This window comes from Macadamia integrifolia, unplaced genomic scaffold (genome assembly GCF_013358625.1).
Source record: "Macadamia integrifolia cultivar HAES 741 unplaced genomic scaffold, SCU_Mint_v3 scaffold2344, whole genome shotgun sequence".
In the NCBI taxonomy this organism is placed as follows: domain Eukaryota; kingdom Viridiplantae; phylum Streptophyta; class Magnoliopsida; order Proteales; family Proteaceae; genus Macadamia; species Macadamia integrifolia.
In genome coordinates, this window is record NW_024868649.1 from 67,861 (window position 1) to 90,087 (window position 22,227).

Genomic DNA, 22,227 nt, shown 5'->3' on the forward strand with positions numbered 1-22,227 from the left:
AGATAAATCCCCTAGATGTTATGGTCTTGTCTTTCTTGCTCTTATTCAAAAAGTGTTTCCTAACACTAAACCCCATTGCTCGTCGATAACTGTTATAATAATCATATGCAAGGATTAAAGTATCGGTATCGGTCGCCGTATCGGTCGGCCAAAATTAAGATACGTATCGGAGGGTATCGTATCGTATCGGAGATACACTAAGATACGCTAAAGATACACACATAAATGGATAGGAAACATTTTTTTAAACACTTTTGCATAAAGAATTTGTTAAAAAAAGCTATTGATAACATGTATTATGCATAAACACTAAATTGAGGGTATCGTACTAAGAATTCAAGGTCTGTAGTTGTCCCATAAATGTAAAATCCTTGTTCCCAACCTTGATTTCCACTTTAGTTAGAGAGAAATATGGCTGACAGCAACTTTGGAACAAAAACCCTTCAAAAAATCGTTTTTTTCTGAAAAATTACCCATATTGGCTATTATATGACCGTTGCGCCGATACATATCGATACTCACCGATACGTATTGATATATATCGATACTCACCGATACGTGCTGATATATACCGATACGTATCGATCGATACATACCGATACTCACCGATACGTACCAATACATACCGAAACGTACATTTTACCTCAATTTTATATTTTTCATAGAGTCGTATCGAGGCATGTCATATCGTATGGATGTGTATTAGTGGTGTATTGATGCATATCGGTATGTATTGTAGGATATATATCGATACGAAATGATTTAAAAAATTTAATGTATCGTATCGGTGTGTATCGTATCGGCCGACTAAATTTAAGATACGTATCGGAGGGTATCGTATCGGTATCGGAGATACTTAAAACCATGATTGTAATTAATAATCCCAATAATGGAATTGTAATTCATCCTATACTACTACTTTTTAAGTTCATATTTGGCTAAGATTTTTGGACTTTTAGTGATTAATGGGGTTAAAAAGGGCAGGACCCAATAAGAACATTTCATTTGCAATCTTTACCGAGGAGGTGCTTCTTGATCTTCTTGTGGTATGAATTCTGAATGAAATGTTCTTATTGGACCTACCCTTGCTAATCCCATAATCACAGAAGCCAAAGAAGTGTCAATTTGATAAATATCTTGTAATTATTTGAAAGTCGTATGCTGACTTTATATCTGTTCTCTGTTTAAGGGGTGTATGTTATTAATATCAGAAATTAGAGGGATCCCTTTTTTAAATATTTCTTGTGGTTCAATTTTACTCTCATAAGGCTGGTATATTGTGTTATGGCCTTGTGTGGGGAGGATTCCTTTTGTTAGAATAGTAGACATAAGGTGTACATGGAACTTAAGTATTTATGTCTTTAGTGATTTCCAGCATTGTAAGGTGCATACTTGTAATTTATTACTTAAATATATGAATAGTGATACTGTGTGGGTCACTAAACAACAGTCTTTTCTTTCTTCCTCCTCCTCCTCCTTCCCCCACCAACTGGAACTGGTTCTCCATCTTGTCAGTTATGGTCCTTAACAGATTAAGTGTACAACTCTAACATGGTATGAGAGCTAAAGGAGTTTCAAGAGTCAACCTAGATTCTTTTCTTCTGTTCTCTCTTTGCAAGCCCTAGAGCTGAGCAAAGGCTGTAGGTTCTAGAGCTTGTAGAAGAATATCCAACCAACTATGAATAAAGTTTAAGAATTGATACTATGGCAGAGACCAATCGAAGGTCTATTCTACAAAACAGAGTACTGCTAGGTCAAGAAAGAAGTTATTATCTTCTCTCGTTGTTGGAACCTTTTGATCAAAGAGAGCAGTCAACTGGGATCACTAGGAATCATCTATTGATGGTATATAGGCTTCGGGTTATTACTGCCCAGTTTTACCAGAGAAGCTTATGATCTGTTGTAAGCCATCTTGTTTTTGTTCATATTTGGTCTTGATAAAACATGTTAGTAGAAAGTCTATAAAGTGTTCCAGCAGTAACTGTTAACTTGAGATGCATGCTTGTTTGTACTTTCTTTTTATCTGTGGGATGTTTCTGAATAACTGAAATCAGTGTTTTGGTACCTGGGAAAGAGTATCTCGGTAGAATGTGTATTGCCATTTTGTTTGGGTATCCAACCAACTTTCCAAGTGTGACTTGGGATTATGTCTTGAGATCAGTGGACCAACAGAGTCTTCTGCCATGACATGTTGGGATTCTCTGTGCAGCCTGAAATAGGTCGACGTCTGATGTGTAAGGATATGGACAAAGAGATTTGGGATAGTGTTGCCCGAATGTTTGACAGGGTTGGTGACTGCAAAAATCTACCGTCTCCTACAGAAGATCAGTAACATGAAACTAGGAGAGATATCCATATCTCTGAATAAGATGGCTGGTCTCTGTGATGAGTATGATCACTATAGATATATTCAAAAATCTAAGTAAGAAGATGAAACCAGATTTTGTCATATTTTTGAAAAGGAACGTATCCTGATTCTAGTTGGTGATCTAAATCCGGAATATGAACCTATTAGGGTCCAAATTCTGGATAGGATCCCTCTTCCTTCCGTGGATGAGGTTTGTGGATACATGTAGAGTGAAGAGACAGGAAAAGTGGCCATGGAAACAACCTTCTCAGGAAATTACAAAAAATCTGCTTTAGCCTTTGTTTCATCAAAGAACTAGCATGGTGGAAGTCAAGTTAGAACTTAGAAGTAGTGGTCAGGAAGATGATAAGGACAAATTTAAATGTGAACATTATGGTAAATTCCGACACACTAAGGAGACATGTTGGGCCTATGTGGTCATCTATCCTGATATTCTTAGGGGGAACCAGAGGTGGAAAGATAGGGGAGGCCGGGCTCATACAGTGGTTGTTGATGGTGAACCTCACTGGCAGACCCTGGTACTGGTACCCTTACTCGAGAAGAAATTGAGTAATTTTCCTAGGGTTATGACTCATCTTGATGGTGCTTCTCCTTCTACCTCCTCTTCATTTGCCTCATTTGGTTCCGCAATAGCTTTCCTTCATACCATAGTGTCGCCTCTTCCTCCTCGTGGATCATTGACTTAGGTGCTAGTGACACATGATTGGTATCTCTCAGTGTTTTGATCCGTACTCTTTTAATTCAGGTAGAGATAAGGTTAGAATTGCTGACAAGTCTTTTCCCTCCTTTTTTGGTAAATGTATTATGCATATCACATCTATCATGCCTCTTGATTTTGTCCTTCATGTCCCCATTTTTTTTTTCTAACGACGGGTATCCAGGCCTTTGGCATGACTAGTCCTGCGGGCCCATACTGACCCCACAACTGCATGAACCGGGTCATACTAGGGTTGAATGAGAACCATTCAACTTTCACTGAAAGCAGTGAAGAGCACTAAACACCCCCGTGTGAGTGGCCCCAAGGATGTAAGAGGTGTCAAACTCGGAACCACACGCTTCCTGGGGCGAATGTCTCAAATTTTTCTACTAACCTTCATTTTTAGTTAGTCACCTTACAAATCCTTGACTTGTAGTTTTACTTTCCTTTCTTCATATTGCTTGTTTCGAGATCTAGTATTGAGGTGTGTTATTTGTAGTTGACATGAGGAGAAAGGACTCTATATGCTTGATTCTACATTGGCCCGTTTGATGGGAGCGAAAGTAGCTAGTCATTATTGTATGGAAGTAGTGAAAGTAGTCTGTGGTCAGATGTTATAGCATCAGCATTTGGACACCATCTTGTAGTATAATGTGAAATCAACAACCTCATTTGTTTAGTGTTATTTTTAGTACCTATGTGTTTTATGTGAATCATATTTTTTTTGGATGAATAATTAAATGCATTACCAAAGGGGAGAATAATATACAAAGGGGTGGGGAAGAGGAGGGGGAGGCAGCAAGGCCAACAAGCCAACAAAAAGGAGGGCATCCCAACTAATTGGGGACTTAACAGATCAGGGAGGGGGAAATAGCAAAAAGGGGAGTCAAAGGGGGTGGGGAGATGAGAGAGATTTGTAGACCTCAGGAGACAACAATGAGCCTATTCTTTGGGGGTATCTCTAACAAGATGATTGTAAATGCACCCAAGTTTGGAGCTGAAATCAAAATAGATGGCTTTCCAAAATTTGTTGGAAAGTACTAGAGTTGGAAGTCCATCTACGGAGGGTCTGCTCCATCGAAAGGTGGAAAATGGTAACACAGAAGGCAAGTTTGCCCACAATATCACAAATGGAAGAACCACCAAATGACATATCAACCCAGATCCATTCTCTACATAAAGGGAGAGTGCTTTTGGTGGGAAGGCCAATAGGATTTTAGAACTTTTTTCCACACCGAAGAGGGGAAGGGGCAAGAAAAGAAGAGGTGATCAATGTCTTCAATGCCATTCCAACAGGAGAGGGAACTAGAATGTGTCTGAAAATGAGGAAAGACTGCGTGGGAAGGTACTTGGAGAGAGCTCTCCAAACGGTGAAGCGGTGGCGAGGGATATGGCCTTTAAACTAGATGATGTTGTGCCAAGGGACAAAAGGGATAAAAGAACGAGTGTGGTTCCAAGCAGATGCAAAGGTGAAAAGACCCGTGGAGGAGGGAAGCCAGATGATTTTATCATCTCTCCCACGATTCCTAGGAGGGATGAGGGGTGGAGAGCAGACCAGAGGTCCGTAAGGGGGGAGGGGGGACCCGAGGAGATAATGGATGCCACAAATTCAGATCTGGGGAGACTAGAAGAGTATATGACTCAGGGAGTGATCATATTTGAGAGGATGCCTGAAGGGTGCCACAGCTCCAGATAGAGGGAGGTGAAGGGGAGCCATTTCCAATGGTGTAAGAGATAGCACTAAGGGCAGAAGATATAATATTGAGAATATTACACCAGATCCAAGCGGCGTCAAAGGAGGGGGAGCAGTCCAAAGGGAGTCATGCTTTAGGGGAGTAGTAAACCCAGGAAACCCAAATGCTATTCTGCTTGGAGACACCCAAATGCTATTCTACTTAGAGACAATCTTTCAGATAAGCTTGCGGATCCTAGAAGTGTTAACGTCCTTAATGTTTCTGATACCAAGACCACCCTCAGATTTGGATAGGTAGACCCGGTCCCAACATAAAGGTCTAAGGAACCTGGAGGACTCAACACCTTTCCAAAGGAAGGAGCTAAGAAGGGCGTCAATAGAAAAACCTCTATCATTACTGGCAATTCAAATCATTTTCCAATCTTTGGTTCCTAATTCAACTCAACCCTCTCTCTTCACAAGAACATGCCGGATATTTAATCTAGGGACTTTGTCATAGACGTTTTCTAGGTCAATAAAGAGCATATGGACTATGGAGATCCTTCTTGTAGGCTCTATATCTTTCCATGAGCATCCTTAGTTGGATCTACCTAGCATGAAACCAACACTATTCATAAAAACAAAAATAATTATATCTCCCCTATATCAAATCATACCCGGGGCTGCACGGGACTAGTACAGGTTGATACAATCATATGCATGATAGAAACGGATCGATCCAGGCTAGATACACCTCCTTTACACTTGTCAAACAAAAAACGTGAGTGAGATATGAAACTGAGACCAATTGAAGGCCTTTAAAACTTGTTTTTCTCTTCGAATGGAGTTGGGAGGAAATCATCTAGCATAAAGGTGACCCAAATCTTCACCAATTCTACAATTTTTGGGGACTTACAGTTCTTAAATCATGGCTCTAGAGAGATTTGGGCAAAAAAGGGGTAGAGTTTTACAGATCTGGATTTTTTTGCTTTTTTTTGGGTGTGTGTGTGTGTGTGTGCGTGTGTGTGTGTATCCCTAGTGACTCAAATCCTTGCATAATAAGGTGTTTTATAGCCGATACCATTACTTTTAAACCATGGGTAATAAAACTACTACGCCATTCTATTGTTAATTTTGATGTTTGGGGACATGCTCCCAGTACTTTATATGGGTATAACCTATTTTGCTATCTTTGTTGACGACTATCCTCATACAATCTAGGTTTATCTATTAAAACACAAAAGTGATGTGTGCACTGCTTTCATGACTTTTATCATATGGTAGCCATGCATTTTGAAACAAAAGTCAAAATTGTTCAATATGATTGGGACTGAATACATGTTTGGTGGGCTGTGAATTTTTTTAGTGAAAATGGCATCCTCAATCAATTTGCTTGTGTTGATACCCCTCAACAAAAGGGATAGCTGAAGGAAGAATTGTCACTTTCTGAAAATCACTGGGAGATTGTTGTTTATTATCCATGTCCCGAAAACTTTTTGGTCTGAAGCTTTCCGTCTAGTATCCTTCAATTCCAATCTCCATGAGAGGTTTTACTATGCCTTACTAACCCACCACCCCCCCCCCCCAAAAAAAAAAAAATATTTGTTTGATTTCATCTGATATGTTCATATTCCTCTTTTGATCCTCAACTTGATCCAGTCCACCTCTTCCCCTGAGTTAGATCTTTCATTAGCAGTTAAAAAAGGAAAAAGAGCTTGCACTAGCCCTATTGCCAAGATTGTATCCTATGACTCATGTCTCCTATAAGTCATTCCTATTCAATTACCTTATCCTCAATCACTATTTTCGGAAATTTTGGTGAAGCTATTACTATTCCTCAATGGAAGGCAACTATGTGTGAAGAGATGAGGACACTTGAGAAGAATGGTACTTGGGAATTGGTAGATATTCAAAAAGGCAAAATCCAGTGGGATAATGATGGGTGTTCTCAGTTAAGCATTACTCTGAAGGCACAATAGAGAGGGATAAGGCTAGATTGGTGGCTAAGGGATATAACCAAGTGCATGGAGTTATTATCAAGAGACATTTGCTAAAACTGAACTCAATTAGAGAGTTTGTATCCCTAGTAGTGCTCTATATTAATTTGATATGAAGAATGCATTTCTCCTTGGGGAATTAGAAAAAGAGCTATACATGTAAATTCCACTTGCTTTCAAATCCACCACAGCTGGAAATAAAACGTATTACCTCAAGAAGGCTCTCAATGGTCTAAAAAAGTCACCAAAGGCTTGGTTTGACAGATTAGGAAAGCTATGATAAGGGATGAATACACTCAGAGGCTCAGAGCCAAGCTAATCAGACATGACAACAGAAAAATCACAGCTCTTCTTGTCTTTGTGGTTGATATCATTGTAACTAGAAATGATCAAGAAGAGGTGTGAGACTCAAAACCTACTTGGCACTCTAAAGTGTTTTTGGGAATTTAAGTGTTGGATTTATTGCATGGAAACAGGATTGTTGGGTTGTAAACCTGCTGACTCTCCAAGTGACCAGAATCACAAATTAGGAGAAGATAAGATCCTTCCATTGATTGATGCAATCAAAGGTTGGTGGGAAAATTGTTTAGAAACATGGCATGAGATTAATAGTACATTATGTTTTTCATTGATCTAACATGCCAGAGAAGGAATATCTAAGAAAATGAGGATTTTAATGGAACGTATAGATAGTATTGGCAAAACATTATGTAAAAACGATGTGGTTTCAATTTGGAGTGACGGAGGTGATTAGATTAAGGTTGTGGTCAATTGGAACAGTACCATGAACAGAAATTGCATTTATGGTGCTAATTTTGAAGAATAATATGGGGATTCTAGTTGGAAAACTAATAGCAATCTTCATTGGGTTCTGAAAAAAAATTAATGCAGAATTAAGATTCTACTAAGAAAGATTAGCTAGCACTCCTTGTTCTACCACTAAGTGAGTTATACCAGCATATAAATATTCAGAAGAAAAAGCATAACTATAGATAAGGCCACCCATATTTTTCAAGCCTTACCCCAGTCCTGGTTTGGCTCTGATTCTGAAATTAAGACTTGAAAAGAAAAAACAATCCAAGAAACCTTTAGTATTGCTCTACATTTATTTAGAATATAAAATTGCTCAAATTAACCATAAATTTGACTGAAAAAAGAATAAAAAGATTAAAATCGGTAAAATCTGGACCAGAACTAACCCAAAATGGAGAACACCTAAAACTTAAAATAAGATTAACTTATTAAAGCAAACACCCAAAAAAACTAATAACCAAAAGGTTATACTGATTCAAGAACTCCCACTCCCTCTCCTAGGCCTTGATTAGACTGGCAAGTTGTCAGGCATGGCCCCACAGTCACAGATCTACCAAACAAGAAAACAAGAATGGGTTCATTTAGTGTCCTGCATCAAATTCATATGCAAAGTGCAGGTATAGGATGGATGAGGAGGAAAAAACAGTTCTCTGGAGCAGTAGCATCATGATACTCATGGACATAACAGAGATGACAATTTCAAGCCCGCCAAGATTTCATCTCTATGTATCTCTCACCATTGTGCCATTAAACATTGAACCGTAGCACTCTTAACCCCATGATTCAGGAAAAAAAAATAATAATAACTGGACCATACTCTTTTAACACCTTCATTCTCATTTACAGAACTTGAAAGATTATCATACTCACCCCATCCACAAAGATAGTCCTTGTCTTTTTTTGGCTATCCAAAATTGTTTATCCAACTATTCCAATTGCAAAATTAAGTAATAGGTTATTAGGATATTGACAACATTAAGTTTACATTTATTATCTCTTTGCATTTATACTTATCCAATTTAAAAAGCATTTTTCACAAGTAATGGAGGGAAAATTTTGGAAAACAACAGGCACTTTTAATGCTTTAATTGTTTTTCCTTAAACTTGTGGGTTTTTTTTCAAAGGGTATAGCTATTGCAGGACAGAGGTAGTAGTAAACCAGTTCTTACCCTGGATAGATGATATTATCAGAGTTAGCAATTTAATATATCAGACCTGTTGATATTCCCCAGCCAGTCAATCATAACTAAAAGCTCTAGAAGGGCTTACTATTACCAACCTCATTTTTTTCATGATAAAAATTCCACTACTACCAAAGGAAAAGCATAGTTAAAACAGTCGAACAAAACATTCAGCCATCAATAGAAAACCTCTGCCTAAGACAGATCACCATTTCAGTTAAATTTCATCAAGTTGAAATAGTACCCGTGCATAGATCAATCATTAGAAAGCTAAAACGAATCACAAGCTGCCCTGAGAACTGGAAGAAAGAAAACTTTAGAGACCCAGAAATAGACCCAACCTTGAGCCATGTTGATCATAGCTAAAAACTCTGGAAAGCTCACTAGGATTAACCTCACTTTCTTCTAGATAGCAGTGAGTGACGGACTCGAAGAAAACCAATCGAAGCACAGAATTTTAACTCTTCACAGAAAAATAAACACATACTACCAATCCAAAATTAGGATAAAATTATTTATTATCTTGAAGAAGTTACAGGTCAATCTCTAGCAACCGAAAAGAATCTTAAGTTGCACAAGAAAAAACAACTTTTATGCAACCAACAGCATAAACAACATACCGTAAAATATGCAGGAATTTTGGGTATCACAATCTTGAATTGCTCGAGAGGTTGACCCTGCAATAATCATGTAGTCAATGAAAATTATTATTCAATCATTGATGATGGATCAAAGTTACTTCTTTCATTCATAGAAGACCAACAATATATTTGCCTCTAAGATCAGAACATGGATTTAAAAAAACAGAAAGACCCATAATGAAAAAAATAGGTTCCAGATAAACCTTAAGACAAGAGAAATATGTCATCTTCATAGCCTAAGAAACCATATCCAATATTCATAGTTCATAGTTCACTTGGAAGTGACATTGGAATTCGGCCATAAGCAATTAGAAACTTCATGATAAACAATGTGTACAAGGATTAAGGTAGTACCAAATAAAAAAATTAACCAACTTAGCCCTCTAAGAATAAGTATAGTGGAATGAGAAGATCTTAAAAATAATAAGGATTAAAGTATCGGTATCAGCCGCCATATCAGTTAGCTAAATTTAAGATACGTATCGGAGGGTATCGTATCGTATTGGAGATACGCTAAGACATGCTAGATTAAAGTATTGGTATCGGTCGCTGTATCGATGGACTAAATTTAAGATACGTATCAGAGGGGTATCGCATCGTATCGGAGATACTTTAAAGTTTAAACCATTGATGTTGGTGTATTAAGACAATTTATGCATGCTCCTTGAACAGGACATATGGAAGCAGTGTTCCGTATCCTCATGTATCTGAAGTCCAATCCTGGAAACGGGTTAGTTCACCGAACATAATCACTTCAGGATTGAAGCTTAAATTGATGTAGACTGGGTTGGCTCTGTGACTGATAGAAGATCCACATAAGGATAGTACACATTCGTGGCTGGAAACTTAGGGCCCGTTTGATAACGTTTCAAGAAACGGAACAAAAAAGTTCGATAAAATTGTTTCGTTTCACTTGTTTTCAGAAATAGAAATTGAAATTTCTACCTATTTATGGTTCAAGAAATGACCCAGGTGCCGTTTCTGGAAACGACTCGTGGCCATTCTTTCGCTGGTTACTATCGACTTCTAGAAACATGACTTATCAAACACCTTCAATTATGTTTCTGTTTCTAGAAACGGAAATTTATGTTTCTGGCATTTCTTGAAACAGAAACAGTAGAAATGTTATCAAACGGGCCCTTAGTCACATGGGGAAGTAAAAGTTGTCAGTTGTGGCTAGATCAAGTGCTAAAGTTGGGTTTAGGGCCATGGCAACTGGAGTTTTTGAGCTTCTATGGTTGAAGCGACTAATGCAAGAGGTGGGACTTAAGGTTGATTGCTTAATGAGACTATATTGTGATAACAAATCTGCTGTAAGTGTAGCTCATAAACCAATTCAACATGACCGTAGAAAGCACTTTGAAGTTGATCATCACTTCAGAAAAGAAAAGATAAAAACTCTGGGTGTATTTGTACACCATTAGTAAAGACTAGAAATCAACTGGCAGTTAATTTTCAACTGTTTCATACTCTTCTAGGCAAGCTGGGCATCCGTGACATCTATTCTCCAGAGCGGGAGAATGTTATATTAGTAGTATGTATAGATATAAGGGTATTCATGGAACTTTGTGTGTTTATCTTTAGTTGTAATATCCAGCATTGTAAGGGGCATACGTGTAATTTTTTACTCACATATGTAAATAATGATACTGTGTGGGTCACTAACCAACAGTCTTTTCTCCCGTATTTGCTTCATCTTTTCTTTCTTCCTTTCCCTTCTTCTGCCACCAACTGGAACTGGTTCTCCATCTTACCCGTTTTGGTCCTCCATTAACAGATTAAGTGTACAACTCTTAACACGTTTCTCCTTTAATATCTTCTAGTGATTTTTTTATTTTAGGGTAAAGCTCATAAATGGATGATGGAATTGAGAAAGAAATGATCGAATCAATTGACCTCTCTTTAAAAAAATCTTGAGTGTTTCCAATGTAGCCCTTTTTCCTTGCAAACTGCAAACCCTATGACCACCACATTTTTTCCTACCTGCATCACTCCTTGGAACTCTATCCTTATTCAACTTAACCTATCCACAAGGTTTTCTTAGTTGAATGTTGAACCTAATTTCAGACCTAACCTAATAGTGATGTATCTATATGTTTGCTACACCCTGGCTCATCCAATCTAATCTAATCTAATAGCCAAAATTTCTTATGCTAAATCCCGAACTTTGATTTTCTGAAAAATTGTAGGTCTTTTTGGTTGATCTAAATAACAACTACAGTTTTGACTTTGGCAGAAAGGAGGATTCCTGAACTGATCCCAAACCCAATTCCTTGCTTTTCATTTAATGGTAGTTTGCAATGATCATATTCTTGATGTTGATATACTTAAATGCCTCTTCACATGGAAATATCTCTCTTAACAATTAAAATGTTCTGCTATCAGTGTTAAATGAGAAATTTTATGGTTGAAAATTTGTCTCATTGTGAATATTGAAATTTGAAACATGAAAAAATTGTTTTGGTTCTAGGAAATCCATATAGCATAGGTTTGGTTCGAGTTGGGAACCGGGAATTCCAATTTCAACTGTTTGAGGCGCAAATTGAAGGATGAGTTAGAAGTATAGCCCGAATCCAGTATTGTGTTTTAGGCTTCTACAATTTCATGAATATTATAAGAGGTGTTGGAAGTGTCTTTTCAGATCTCGCTATCTTCTTGGATTTACAATGTTGGGAATTCAGGATTTGGGATTTCTTCCAATTCCAATTCCTTGAATGGTTGACCCAAACATCCCTAAATTAAAATTTTAAAGCTCTCTGCATGCTTTTTGGGTTGATGTTTATTCATTGATATGTGGCTGCACAAAAGCTTTTACAATTGTATATTGATTAACATAAAAAATGATCCTATGGAAGCATTAAGTATGATACCATGGAAGACATTACAGGACCTATAACTACTAATGGATAAAAATTATCTAGGTCCTCGTTACAATAGTTTTCCTTTTGATTTTTTTTTTTATCATGTCGAAATTTTTTTTTTCCTATCTAGGTAAATATTTGCTGTAATAACAGATGAAAGATCAAAATAACATGTTATCTTTGATTTTCTGAGGCATCATATGTAAATTGGATGGCTGTTTCTCTTCACAGGGACATGAAGTTGATTCATTTGGTATAGGCACACATCTTGTTACATGCCAATCTCAAGCAGCTCTAGGTTGTGTTTTCAAGTTGGTTGAGATAAATAATCAACCTCGCATAAAACTTTCTGAAGATTTATCAAAGGTTTGATCATAATGTCTAGCAGTCATTATAGCATTTATGTTTGTCTCCTAGTGATTCATTAGTTTCTTCTTCTAGGTGTCGATACCATGCAAAAAACGGTGTTATAGATTGTACGGGAGAGAAGGTTACCCCTTGGTGGACATAATGACGGGGGCAAATGAACCACCTCCAAAGGTATGCTATCACCTAATCATCTTATTGGTACTCTCCAGTAAATTTGGAAGTTTTGTAGCAAAAAGATGCTTTATCCTCTCATCAATACTCTTTGTTTGACAAACTATTTGAGCACAGAATAAGATTTAGTTTTCATAATAGTTGTATAAACCAAACCTTTACTATGGTACTCCTTGCTTGACAAAATATTTGTGATTTTGCATGAAATATGTTGGGCAAACTCCCAAAGCAATTCTGCTTTTATTACTCTTCTGAAAGATTATTGGCATTTTAACCCAAGTCAGTTGCTTAAAGGATTTCCCAAAATCACAGTCTTCAATTCTACAATTCCACTTTCCGACATTTGTGTTTCCTTCTGAAGTGTGTTTATTCATGTATGGCCAACAGACTAGTTTTGTTATGCTGAACTTATATTGACTCATAGACTTAGGAGGATTAAGTAATTTTGGCATTTTAATGCATAAATGCTTCCTTCAGATACTCATTTAACCATAGAGAGTAAAATATACTGAAATATAACTATTAACAAACTTAAAATCTTGTGACCTCTACTTTTATACACAAGAACTGTCAAAGCTGATGGAGGGGAGTGCACATCTCTCTCCATCTCACTGGTTTGAATTTTGAAAGAAGTAGGTATGCCTTATAGCCAAGAAAAAAAAAATATCCAGTTGTGACGACTAGAAGGAGAGACGGAGCAGATTGGGTCAGAGAAGATTCCACTGGTTGGAACCCATCTCAAGAAGCAAACTACTCTTCTGTTCAAGGTCTCAAGAGCTTATGCTGGCCTACATATGGCCACTTTTTCTGTATTGTGCTCTATTTTGAGAAAAGAGGTTAGTTACAAGATAAGTTATTGTAATGATTACCATGACAAGTGATTGAGCAATTACAACATACGCTTACTGCATTCAGGTTCATCTTTCTACCTTTTACATTCTGACTCTCTTACAGGGAGCATAAGAATACAAACTGGAATGTGAGACTAACAGAACTAATATCATTATATATCTAGAAATTAAGGAAACATTTTTAAAACAAATTCTGGCTGTTGAGGACTTAGTTTTTGTTTTAGGAACTGTTTGGGAAATTGATCCTGTTGGAGTGTCCTATCACTAAACAGTGCTTGCTGCATGTTATGCATATGCTTATTCATGTGAGATATGCTCGCTTAATTATATCTTGTGTTTTGAGTGGCGAAATTAGTATCCTATGTTCAACATGCAGGCAGCAGAACGGATTCTGTGTCGTCACCCTTTCAATGAATCTAAGAGAGCATATGTTGTGCCGCAGCATGTTGAGGAGCTACTTAAGTGTTACTGGCCTGGAGGTTCAGGTATGAGACTGCTAGTTGGTTAATATTCTGAAGTCCTTCAATATTACGGTTACTTGCTAACATCTTATTAGTGACTGCAATCCTGACAAATAACTAGAGTTCAGGGCATTATGGGAATTATTTTGCATACACAAAAGAGGAATGGTACCATTATTCTTGTGGATTATCTTTTGGGATCCATGGCATGGTTATCCTGTTAAATGCAAAGCATAATTTTCCTTGATTTGAAAACATTCTGGATCTCTTTCGATGGAAAAGATGAGTTCCAAATACGTAGAGGTATCTCTAATTCAAAAACTGGTTTTGAGTCTTTTGACTGGCACAGACTAATTATCATGAAAAACAAAAAAAAAAACAAGGCAGGAATGCCATCAACTTGGAGAACTCAAAGGACCATCTCTTTGATTTCACCTTTCCAACCCATACATTGGACTTGTTTCATTGCACCCTTTTCATTGTTGATAGACTGAGAATCATCAATCCTGGTGATTTGGAGGACTATTATGTTGCTTACAACATTGGAACTTGGCCATTTCTGCTTGAAGGTAAAGCAAGAGAAGAGTTACCGCCTCTTCAGGAGATAAAGGATCGCTGCATGCGACAGCTTGATCAAATGCGGACTGATCACATGAGACGACTAAACCCAACACCTTACAAGGTTCTGCAGATCTCTTCGTATTTGTGATCAACATTCTCTCAAAGCTAATTTTCATTCTTACAGGGAAAATACCTTTCATTTTTTGGCAGGTGAGCGTAAGTGCAAAATTGTATGATTTCATTCATTTCCTTTGGCTCAATGAGGCACCTGTTGGGGAGTTGCAGTGAAGATGAATGGGAAAAGTAATACATGAAGCATCATTGTCATGTAAGAAGCAAGCAATGACTTTAGTGAGCTTTCTGAAAGATCTACATTTCAGATGTTTATGTCATGCAATATCCACCATTGGAATATGGGGTTTAAATGTGTAATTAATTAACTTTCCATGTAATTGAAGTTTGCTTCCCTCTCAATTGTCTAGTACGGGGTGGATGATTTGTTTTTAGAAGTTAGTAGGCCAGCATTCAACTGAACAATGACCCTGTTTTTTTGCAGCTGAATAAAACTATGAACCCGAGGGTAAGAACCCTGACTGGAGTAATGAGCGGAGAGTCTCGAAAGGAGAGTAATCCGTGGAGCTGCTGCAAAGGGAAATGAGCAGTGATTTGGTTATTTCTTGCATTAATTTGCTTCTCATTTGTAAGTAATAGGGGTTGAATCTTGCAATTTATGTATAGCATTCCTCCATTTGAAATTCATAGCTAGAGAGCATTGTTTGGAATTTTTCTGCTGGAAACCTCTCGTGTTCATATAAATGATCTTGAGAATACTCTCTCTAGTATTTTGGCATGCCTTAGCACAACGTTTAAGTTGCATCATAGGATGCAAGTTCGAAATATGGAAATAACATCTCCATGAAGCTAGAGTAAGGATGCATACATTTGCCCCTCCCAGACCCTACGGTAACGAAAGCTTCATGCACTGGTGTGCTCTTTCTTATATGATAGTTGAGCAGGGATTGTAGGATTTGTTTACTTCAATGGAAAAATACTTCCTGAAATATCAATTTGTAGCCGCAAAATTTGTTTTATACCGAACTCGTATATCTTTGCAGGGAAATTTTTCCGGGTCCGTAGTGGATAGTGACCTCTATGATCCTCATTCATTTAACCAACGAAAATTATTATTTGTGGGTGAAGCAAACCAAATTAAATGAAACCACTAAGTTACTTTTTCTTTTTTCTTATAATTAAGGAAATGATTGGTGACCAATCGGACTCTCCCCTAATTACCCTAGCACTTCCTTTGTCTCCTCAATGCGGGCATCATCATCGTGAGGGGTGATGGAGCTGATCAGTACTATGCCATGTATGTAGAAAACGCAAACTTAAAACGATGCAGAAGAACGAATGGGAATTGCAATCACAATGACACAAAGCATAAAGATTTATATGATTCGATAAGATTGTCTACATCCACGACAAAGATAATATTTATTTTACTATCAAAAGAGAATTGGGTTATAGCTGTTAGTTTGTATTGTATGCCTTCTTAGATTGATTACAGAGAAGGAGTCTTTGCCAAAAATATATAGTGAAACCGTATTAAAGTCATTTATCGAAAATACCCTTATAGCCTTGAAAAAAATTTCCTCAGGGTGCTACAGTCCCCAAACCCTTGCAAGCATCAGCCAGTTTGTTGAGGCCCTGTTGTAATGAAGGTAGAGCAAGGTGTGTCGATACCTCCAGGGCTTAACGGGCCTTCGGAATCAGTCCACTTATGTAAGCAACAAAATATAACACGGCGTATCCCTAACAATTTCCACATTGGTTTGAATTTTGTTGGTCGGGCCTTCTATGAAGATAAAATATAGATGCTTTCATCTCCATACCTCTTTAAGGTACAAACCTGCATTCATCTGTCACATCATCTTCAACAGCAAGTAAAATTGATCAAGTCCAAATAACACTCAAACTTCTATATAGTAATTGACTTGGTGAAAATATCTATAGGATTATTATCTATGTAAATTTTTCTTAAGTGAATACTGCATTCTGACACTCTGATTTTGTGAAATTTCATATCAATATGTTTTGTCTTTGCATAAAACACTTGATTCTTTATAAGATATATGACACTCTGACTGTTACAATGTAACATCATACCTCCTTACACCAACTCAAACTCATGAACCAACACAACCAACTAGACCCCCTTCCTTGGCAGCCTCAACCACTGGCATGCACTGCCTATGTAGTGAACAATGCAATTGTGTATCCTGTAATAAACCCATGGACACAGGTTTGGGGTTTGATCATTTCTCGCAAGAGGTAATGCCTGATTGTTTGGCATCCTTGTTGCAAGCCATGGAGGAGAGTGGTGGAAGGGAGAAGCATGATGAAAGAGGGAGTTGCATATAGCTTTTTGAGTAGGAAGGGGTGGTGGTGAAGTGCTTCACTCATAATGACGAGAAAGACAAGGCGATTTGAAAAAAAAAAAAAAAAAAAACACTAATCTACTTGAGAATGATATATAACTCATATAAGTACGTATTCAATAGCTAAGATTGACGTAAGGGCCACCTAAGATATCTGTAATTGCCTTTAAAACGCTTCAGTAAAAGGGACAAGGACTACACTAATATACATAACTATGACACCACATTGTGTAATGTGGCCACCCACCTGATTGACTATTGAAGGTTGTCCCTCGCTCAGTGTGATTCTCCAACATTAATAGATATGCGCACTGCTTGATAGCGTTTCGTTTCTGCCGTTTTGGCATTTTCTTGTTCCTAAAAGTGAAAAAATAACCTAAAAAGTATTTGATAAAGTTGTTCTGTTTCACCCATTTTTAGAAACATAAATCAAAATTTATGGCTATATACAATTCTATAAACTACTTTGACGAAACAAGTCGACTTGTTTTGTCGTTTTTAGAAACGAATTTAAGAGAAAAAAAGGGCTTTTGTGCCCGATAAATCTCTCAATTATTTAAACCTAAAAAGAGACAACCAAATCCTCTTTCCCTTTTGGGCATACGATGATACTATCGGGATTTTTAGTGACATTATGTCTACAAAAAACGTTTCGAGAAACAAGTTTATCAAACACCAAATAATTCGTTTTTGTTTCCAAAAACATGAAAATCAGTTTCTGCTGTTTCTAGACACAGAAACAGCAAAAACATTATCAAACGGTGCCATAGTCAACGTTTGGTAACGTTTTTGTTCCACGTTTCGTGTTAAAAACGAAAATTTCAGTTTCTGTGTCAAAATGTCATTTTTAAACGAAAAAGGGGTGTTTGGTGAATATGTTTCAGGAACGGTTTCAGAATGGAAAAACGACAGTTGTGGCGTTGTAAAACTTGTTTCAAAAACGTTTTTCTGGATGAAAATCAATAATTACAGAAATAACATTAATTAAAATTCTATCATAAATTGATAATCTTTTGGGACAATATTGAAATAGTAGATACCAAGTAAAGAAAGTGGTTCCAAAATATAAAAAGTACAGATGGTATTTTAATCTTGAGCCTAAACCCTAACTGCAGCAAATTAGGTCAAAAATGGTATCCTATCACCCCCAATGTAAAATTCCAATGGTATTTTAAGTTCCGAATCTCAATCATATTTCGTACCAGAAGCCAATGAACAGAAATCTGATGAATGACGAAGAATAGGGGCAGCAGCATCGTCTCTCCTCTCTATGAGAAATCAAGTCTTCTGCTTAAAAAATAAAAAATAAGGTGAGATGAGGTTGAAGAACAGAGAAGCGGGTAAAAGGAAAAGATGAGGCTACGGGGCCGGCGGCATTACCTATTGTGAAGAGAACCAGGGGCGACAGCGGTGTGGTGTCTTCTGTATTGAGAGAGAGGTGAAAGAATTTATTGGGAACGATTTGCAAAAAAAGTTCTTTGTTTTTTTTTTTCCAAATTGGAACGAAACTGAATTGACGGAACGTGGATTTATTAATGGATTTCTAAGGGGGTGTTTGGTTCGAATTATCCATCGGATCAGATTCTAGGGATTCAGGATTCTGGATCTAACTCATATGAATGAGTTTCTTTGGAATTATTTCCTTTTGGTAAAAAAACTGTTTGGTTACCTTGATTCTGAGTGGAAAACTGTTTGGTTACCTTGATTCTGTCACTTGATTCTGAGTGAAAAATTGTTTGGTTACCCTGATTTTGACCATTGATTCTGAGTGTAAAACTGTTTGGTTACCTTTGAGTCTTTGAACCCATGTTCTGTTGGCAAAAAAAAAAAAATCCAAAAAACAAAACCAAAAACTAAAATTTGTTCCACACATGTACTTTATTTTTTATTTTTTTCCTTTTCTTTTTTATGGTAATATGTGAAAAAAAAAAAGAGTGGAACTCGTGAACTATTAAGTCTAATAGTGTAGTGCAGTAATTTATTTTTTTTTATTTTTTATTTTTAATTTTTTTTTGTAAATTGAAGAGGACAAAAAGAAGAACATTTCAAGGCATGATTGTATTGTAGTTCATGTAATCGAAATAGGTATCGTGTATCATATAATTCAGATCTGAAAATTGCCCAAACCAGCAGATGATTTGGTTTATGGAGATAGATATGCTTCAAAGTGGGTAGAAACAATAGTCTCCAATGACTTATACAAGTAATATAGGTCCTTAGAACCAAATGAGAGAAGAAGCACGTAAACATATAATATAGTACTGAGTTCATCCAGGTACTAGTAAATGTTAATTAAGTCTTTCTATAAAAAAAAAATGGATAATGAACTCAATATCATTACAATGGCTTCAGACTTTTCTTTCCAAAAAATTCCAAAAAAGTTCATCATACATTTTTGTTTAAATCAAGCTTCTTGACTACGTCAAGAACATCTCTCAACATCCTCATATGACCCTCAGATTTTTTTATTGCACCGTTCAAGTATCCTTTGATATAGTCTGATGAAGGGGAAGGAGATAACGAAGTTGATGTTTCTGAGCATATCCCCATACTACTTTTCTATTATGTGAGATTTCGAAATCACCCTTCCTTATTTTAAGAGAAAAAGTGAGTAGTGACCCAAGGAAGCACTCACCCTCATCTTCTTCATTGGAACTGCTATTGAACATCACTGAATCCCTCTCCGTTGAAGATCTATCATTGTTGAACCTCAATGCATAGCTGGGTTGAAGATCTCTCATCGTTGAACCCAACTGGATCCCTCTCCGTTTAATTAAGCTCCGTTCCGTTGAAGCTCTCTGTTGCGCTGAACCTTTCCGTTGGTTGAATTCGACCCTCAACAGAGGCTTGAAGATTGATCTCCGCACCGTCTTGAATCTGCGAAGTGACACACCAAGCGAAACTGAGAGTAAGATATTCCCCTTGATTTCACTGAAACTCATTTTTTTGGTTTTCCCCTTGATTCAATTGAAACCCATTTGTTGTGTTTCCCGTGTTTGTGGAATGAGCTCCATAAACCCTAGATTTGGATCTTGTGCTGTTATATTCTCATATTAGTGAAGATGAAAGCCTCCATAGAATCCTAACTCCTGCGCCTGAGAGATTATTCGATTTCGCAGTGAATTAAGATGCAGAGAACACTTACTCTTTGGTGGAAGCATAAACAGAGACAAGTGGATACGAAGGTGTGGCAGTGATAGAACCCGACACTATATTCACGATGGCACCTCTCTTCCTTTAAATCATCCCAAGAAGAACAGCCTTGATCACCCTATTAATGGCTTCCGCATTTACCTGAATCATATCGTTAAGCATTCTTCATCCACTTCATAGAAAAATCTCGCGTAAGGGTAAGCAACCCTTGCGCAGTTCACCAGAACCCCAACATCCAACCCTTCGATGGCTCTCCCGATCCGTTCAATACCCTCCGACAGGTCACTGGCCAAGTCAAAGACAACATTCCTGATTTGGGTTCCTCCGTATCAAGCCTTAATGGCACCCGAAACCTATTTAAGCTTCCCGGAGAAGTCGATTATCCCTCGCCGCTGCCTCACCCGCCAAAGCACAAATTTGCTGCTAAATTGTAAGTCTCGGAAGAGATGTCGACTGCAGAGGACAGGTTTTGCACTTCCATAAGGTGTTAGAGATGAGGGTAAATTTGTCTTTTTCATTGTATATTTAACACCGATATTGATTAATGGGACGACAGTTAGAATCTTGAAAATTCAGGGGAGGGTGCTGTTATACCGTTGTGTTTCAAACCATAGGAAGGGAAGTGCTTAGGTAAAGTACGGGGGAGGGCAGGGAAGGGTAATTTCCTCTTTAATTTTTGGTTCCAGCTCAAGGGTTGGGATGTAAACGGATCGGATATAGATCGAATGTGTTCGGATCTGAATATTTGTTGAACGGATTCGAAGACCCCTAAACGAATATGGATGCGGATTAAATTCGGATATTCAACTATTCATTTACTCTCGACTTGTGTAATCCAAACATTCTTCCTCTAATGGATATAATTTGCTTTTAATTCATCTTTTTAAGTTATCTAAAAATCATTAATTGATTATTTAATTGGATCGCATAATTTGGATTTTATTTCATATTTCCTTTGACCGAATACGGATGTGAATTCGAATTCGGATTTCGACTATCCATTTACATCCCTACTCAAGGGCCTATTAGCCATTACATAACAGACCCACGTAGGAGTCATGTACAAACCCACGGAGGAGGAGGAGTCAACAGGGACTCAAGGCCACACTTCTTAGAAAACAAGGAAATTGGTGCAAACCAAGCACTGATACATTTGAGAGGAGTTGATCAAGTGATCAACCCTCATGCAGGTACTCCACTGAGCATTGCAAACCGCCAGGCCAAGGCCCAAGTATCCCGTGTACGTACACTTCATGTGTCGATACATGTCTCATTTACTATCATTTTAAGAGTGAGAAGAGATATTTATGGAAACAAAATGGATACGCATTGAGGTCAGCTGCTTAGCACAGTTGGTTGGATTTGAACTCCAACGCTTGAGTCCAGTTTTTCCTAATAGAGAGCGAGTGATGACTAATCCAATAGGAGGTAGTGTCTCAAACCCTAACCAAACCGGTGAAATCAGACTGCATTGATATCAACTTGTAAATCATAAAAAATGTTTTCCCTTAATTATTTATAAATTTACATGGTCCTGAACCTGATATCAAATTGATAACAAATCAGTAAGGAAAACAGATAAAAAATTGAAATCAATGAAACCGAATCAACCGACCAATTGGCACTCCTAATTAGGAGGTATTTGTTGTGGAGAGAGCGTGGGGTACATGGGTGTGATGTGAGAGGGCGTATGCAAGAAGAATTTGCATTCTAATGTCATGTATTTCTTTTTCTGTCGTGTTCTATCTCTTTGATAGTGACTAGAGGTTTTCTTCTCTTGAGCTCTTAGAAAATGGAGAGAATGAATTTTCAAATCATTGGTAGATCCTATGATAGTTTATGCATTTAAAAATTTCTGTCGTGGTTTCTTGATCAAGTTTGTGTTCCATTAATTCAGAATTTTGTTCCCACTAGAAATGTCCATGGTTCAAGATTGATGTACTTATTTAAAGTTTGAGCACGGTCCACCCCCAACCCCCCCACCTCCCACCAA

At 37.4% G+C, this 22,227-nt stretch overlaps 1 protein-coding gene and 1 long non-coding RNA gene across 3 annotated transcripts in view; both read left to right on the forward strand.

The window, feature by feature from the left end:
* LOC122066321 (nicotinate phosphoribosyltransferase 2-like) overlaps positions 1-15,440 on the forward strand; it is a 58,271-nt gene extending 42,831 nt beyond the window's left edge. For both annotated transcript variants that reach the window (XM_042630143.1, XM_042630142.1), the window contains 6 exons: positions 12,462-12,596; positions 12,672-12,770; positions 13,998-14,106; positions 14,652-14,764; positions 14,854-14,971; positions 15,200-15,440. In XM_042630143.1, coding sequence (XP_042486077.1) covers positions 12,462-12,596; positions 12,672-12,770; positions 13,998-14,106; positions 14,652-14,764; positions 14,854-14,931 — 534 coding nt within the window. In that variant the 3' untranslated portion in view covers positions 14,932-14,971; positions 15,200-15,440. The remainder of the gene's footprint in view (positions 1-12,461; positions 12,597-12,671; positions 12,771-13,997; positions 14,107-14,651; positions 14,765-14,853; positions 14,972-15,199) is intronic.
* A 4,412-nt stretch (positions 15,441-19,852) lies between these two features.
* Positions 19,853-21,059, forward strand: LOC122066322. The gene is made up of 2 exons (XR_006136330.1): positions 19,853-19,989; positions 20,201-21,059. It is a non-coding gene; the product is annotated as an uncharacterized LOC122066322 (long non-coding RNA).
* Positions 21,060-22,227: the final 1,168 nt, after the last annotated feature.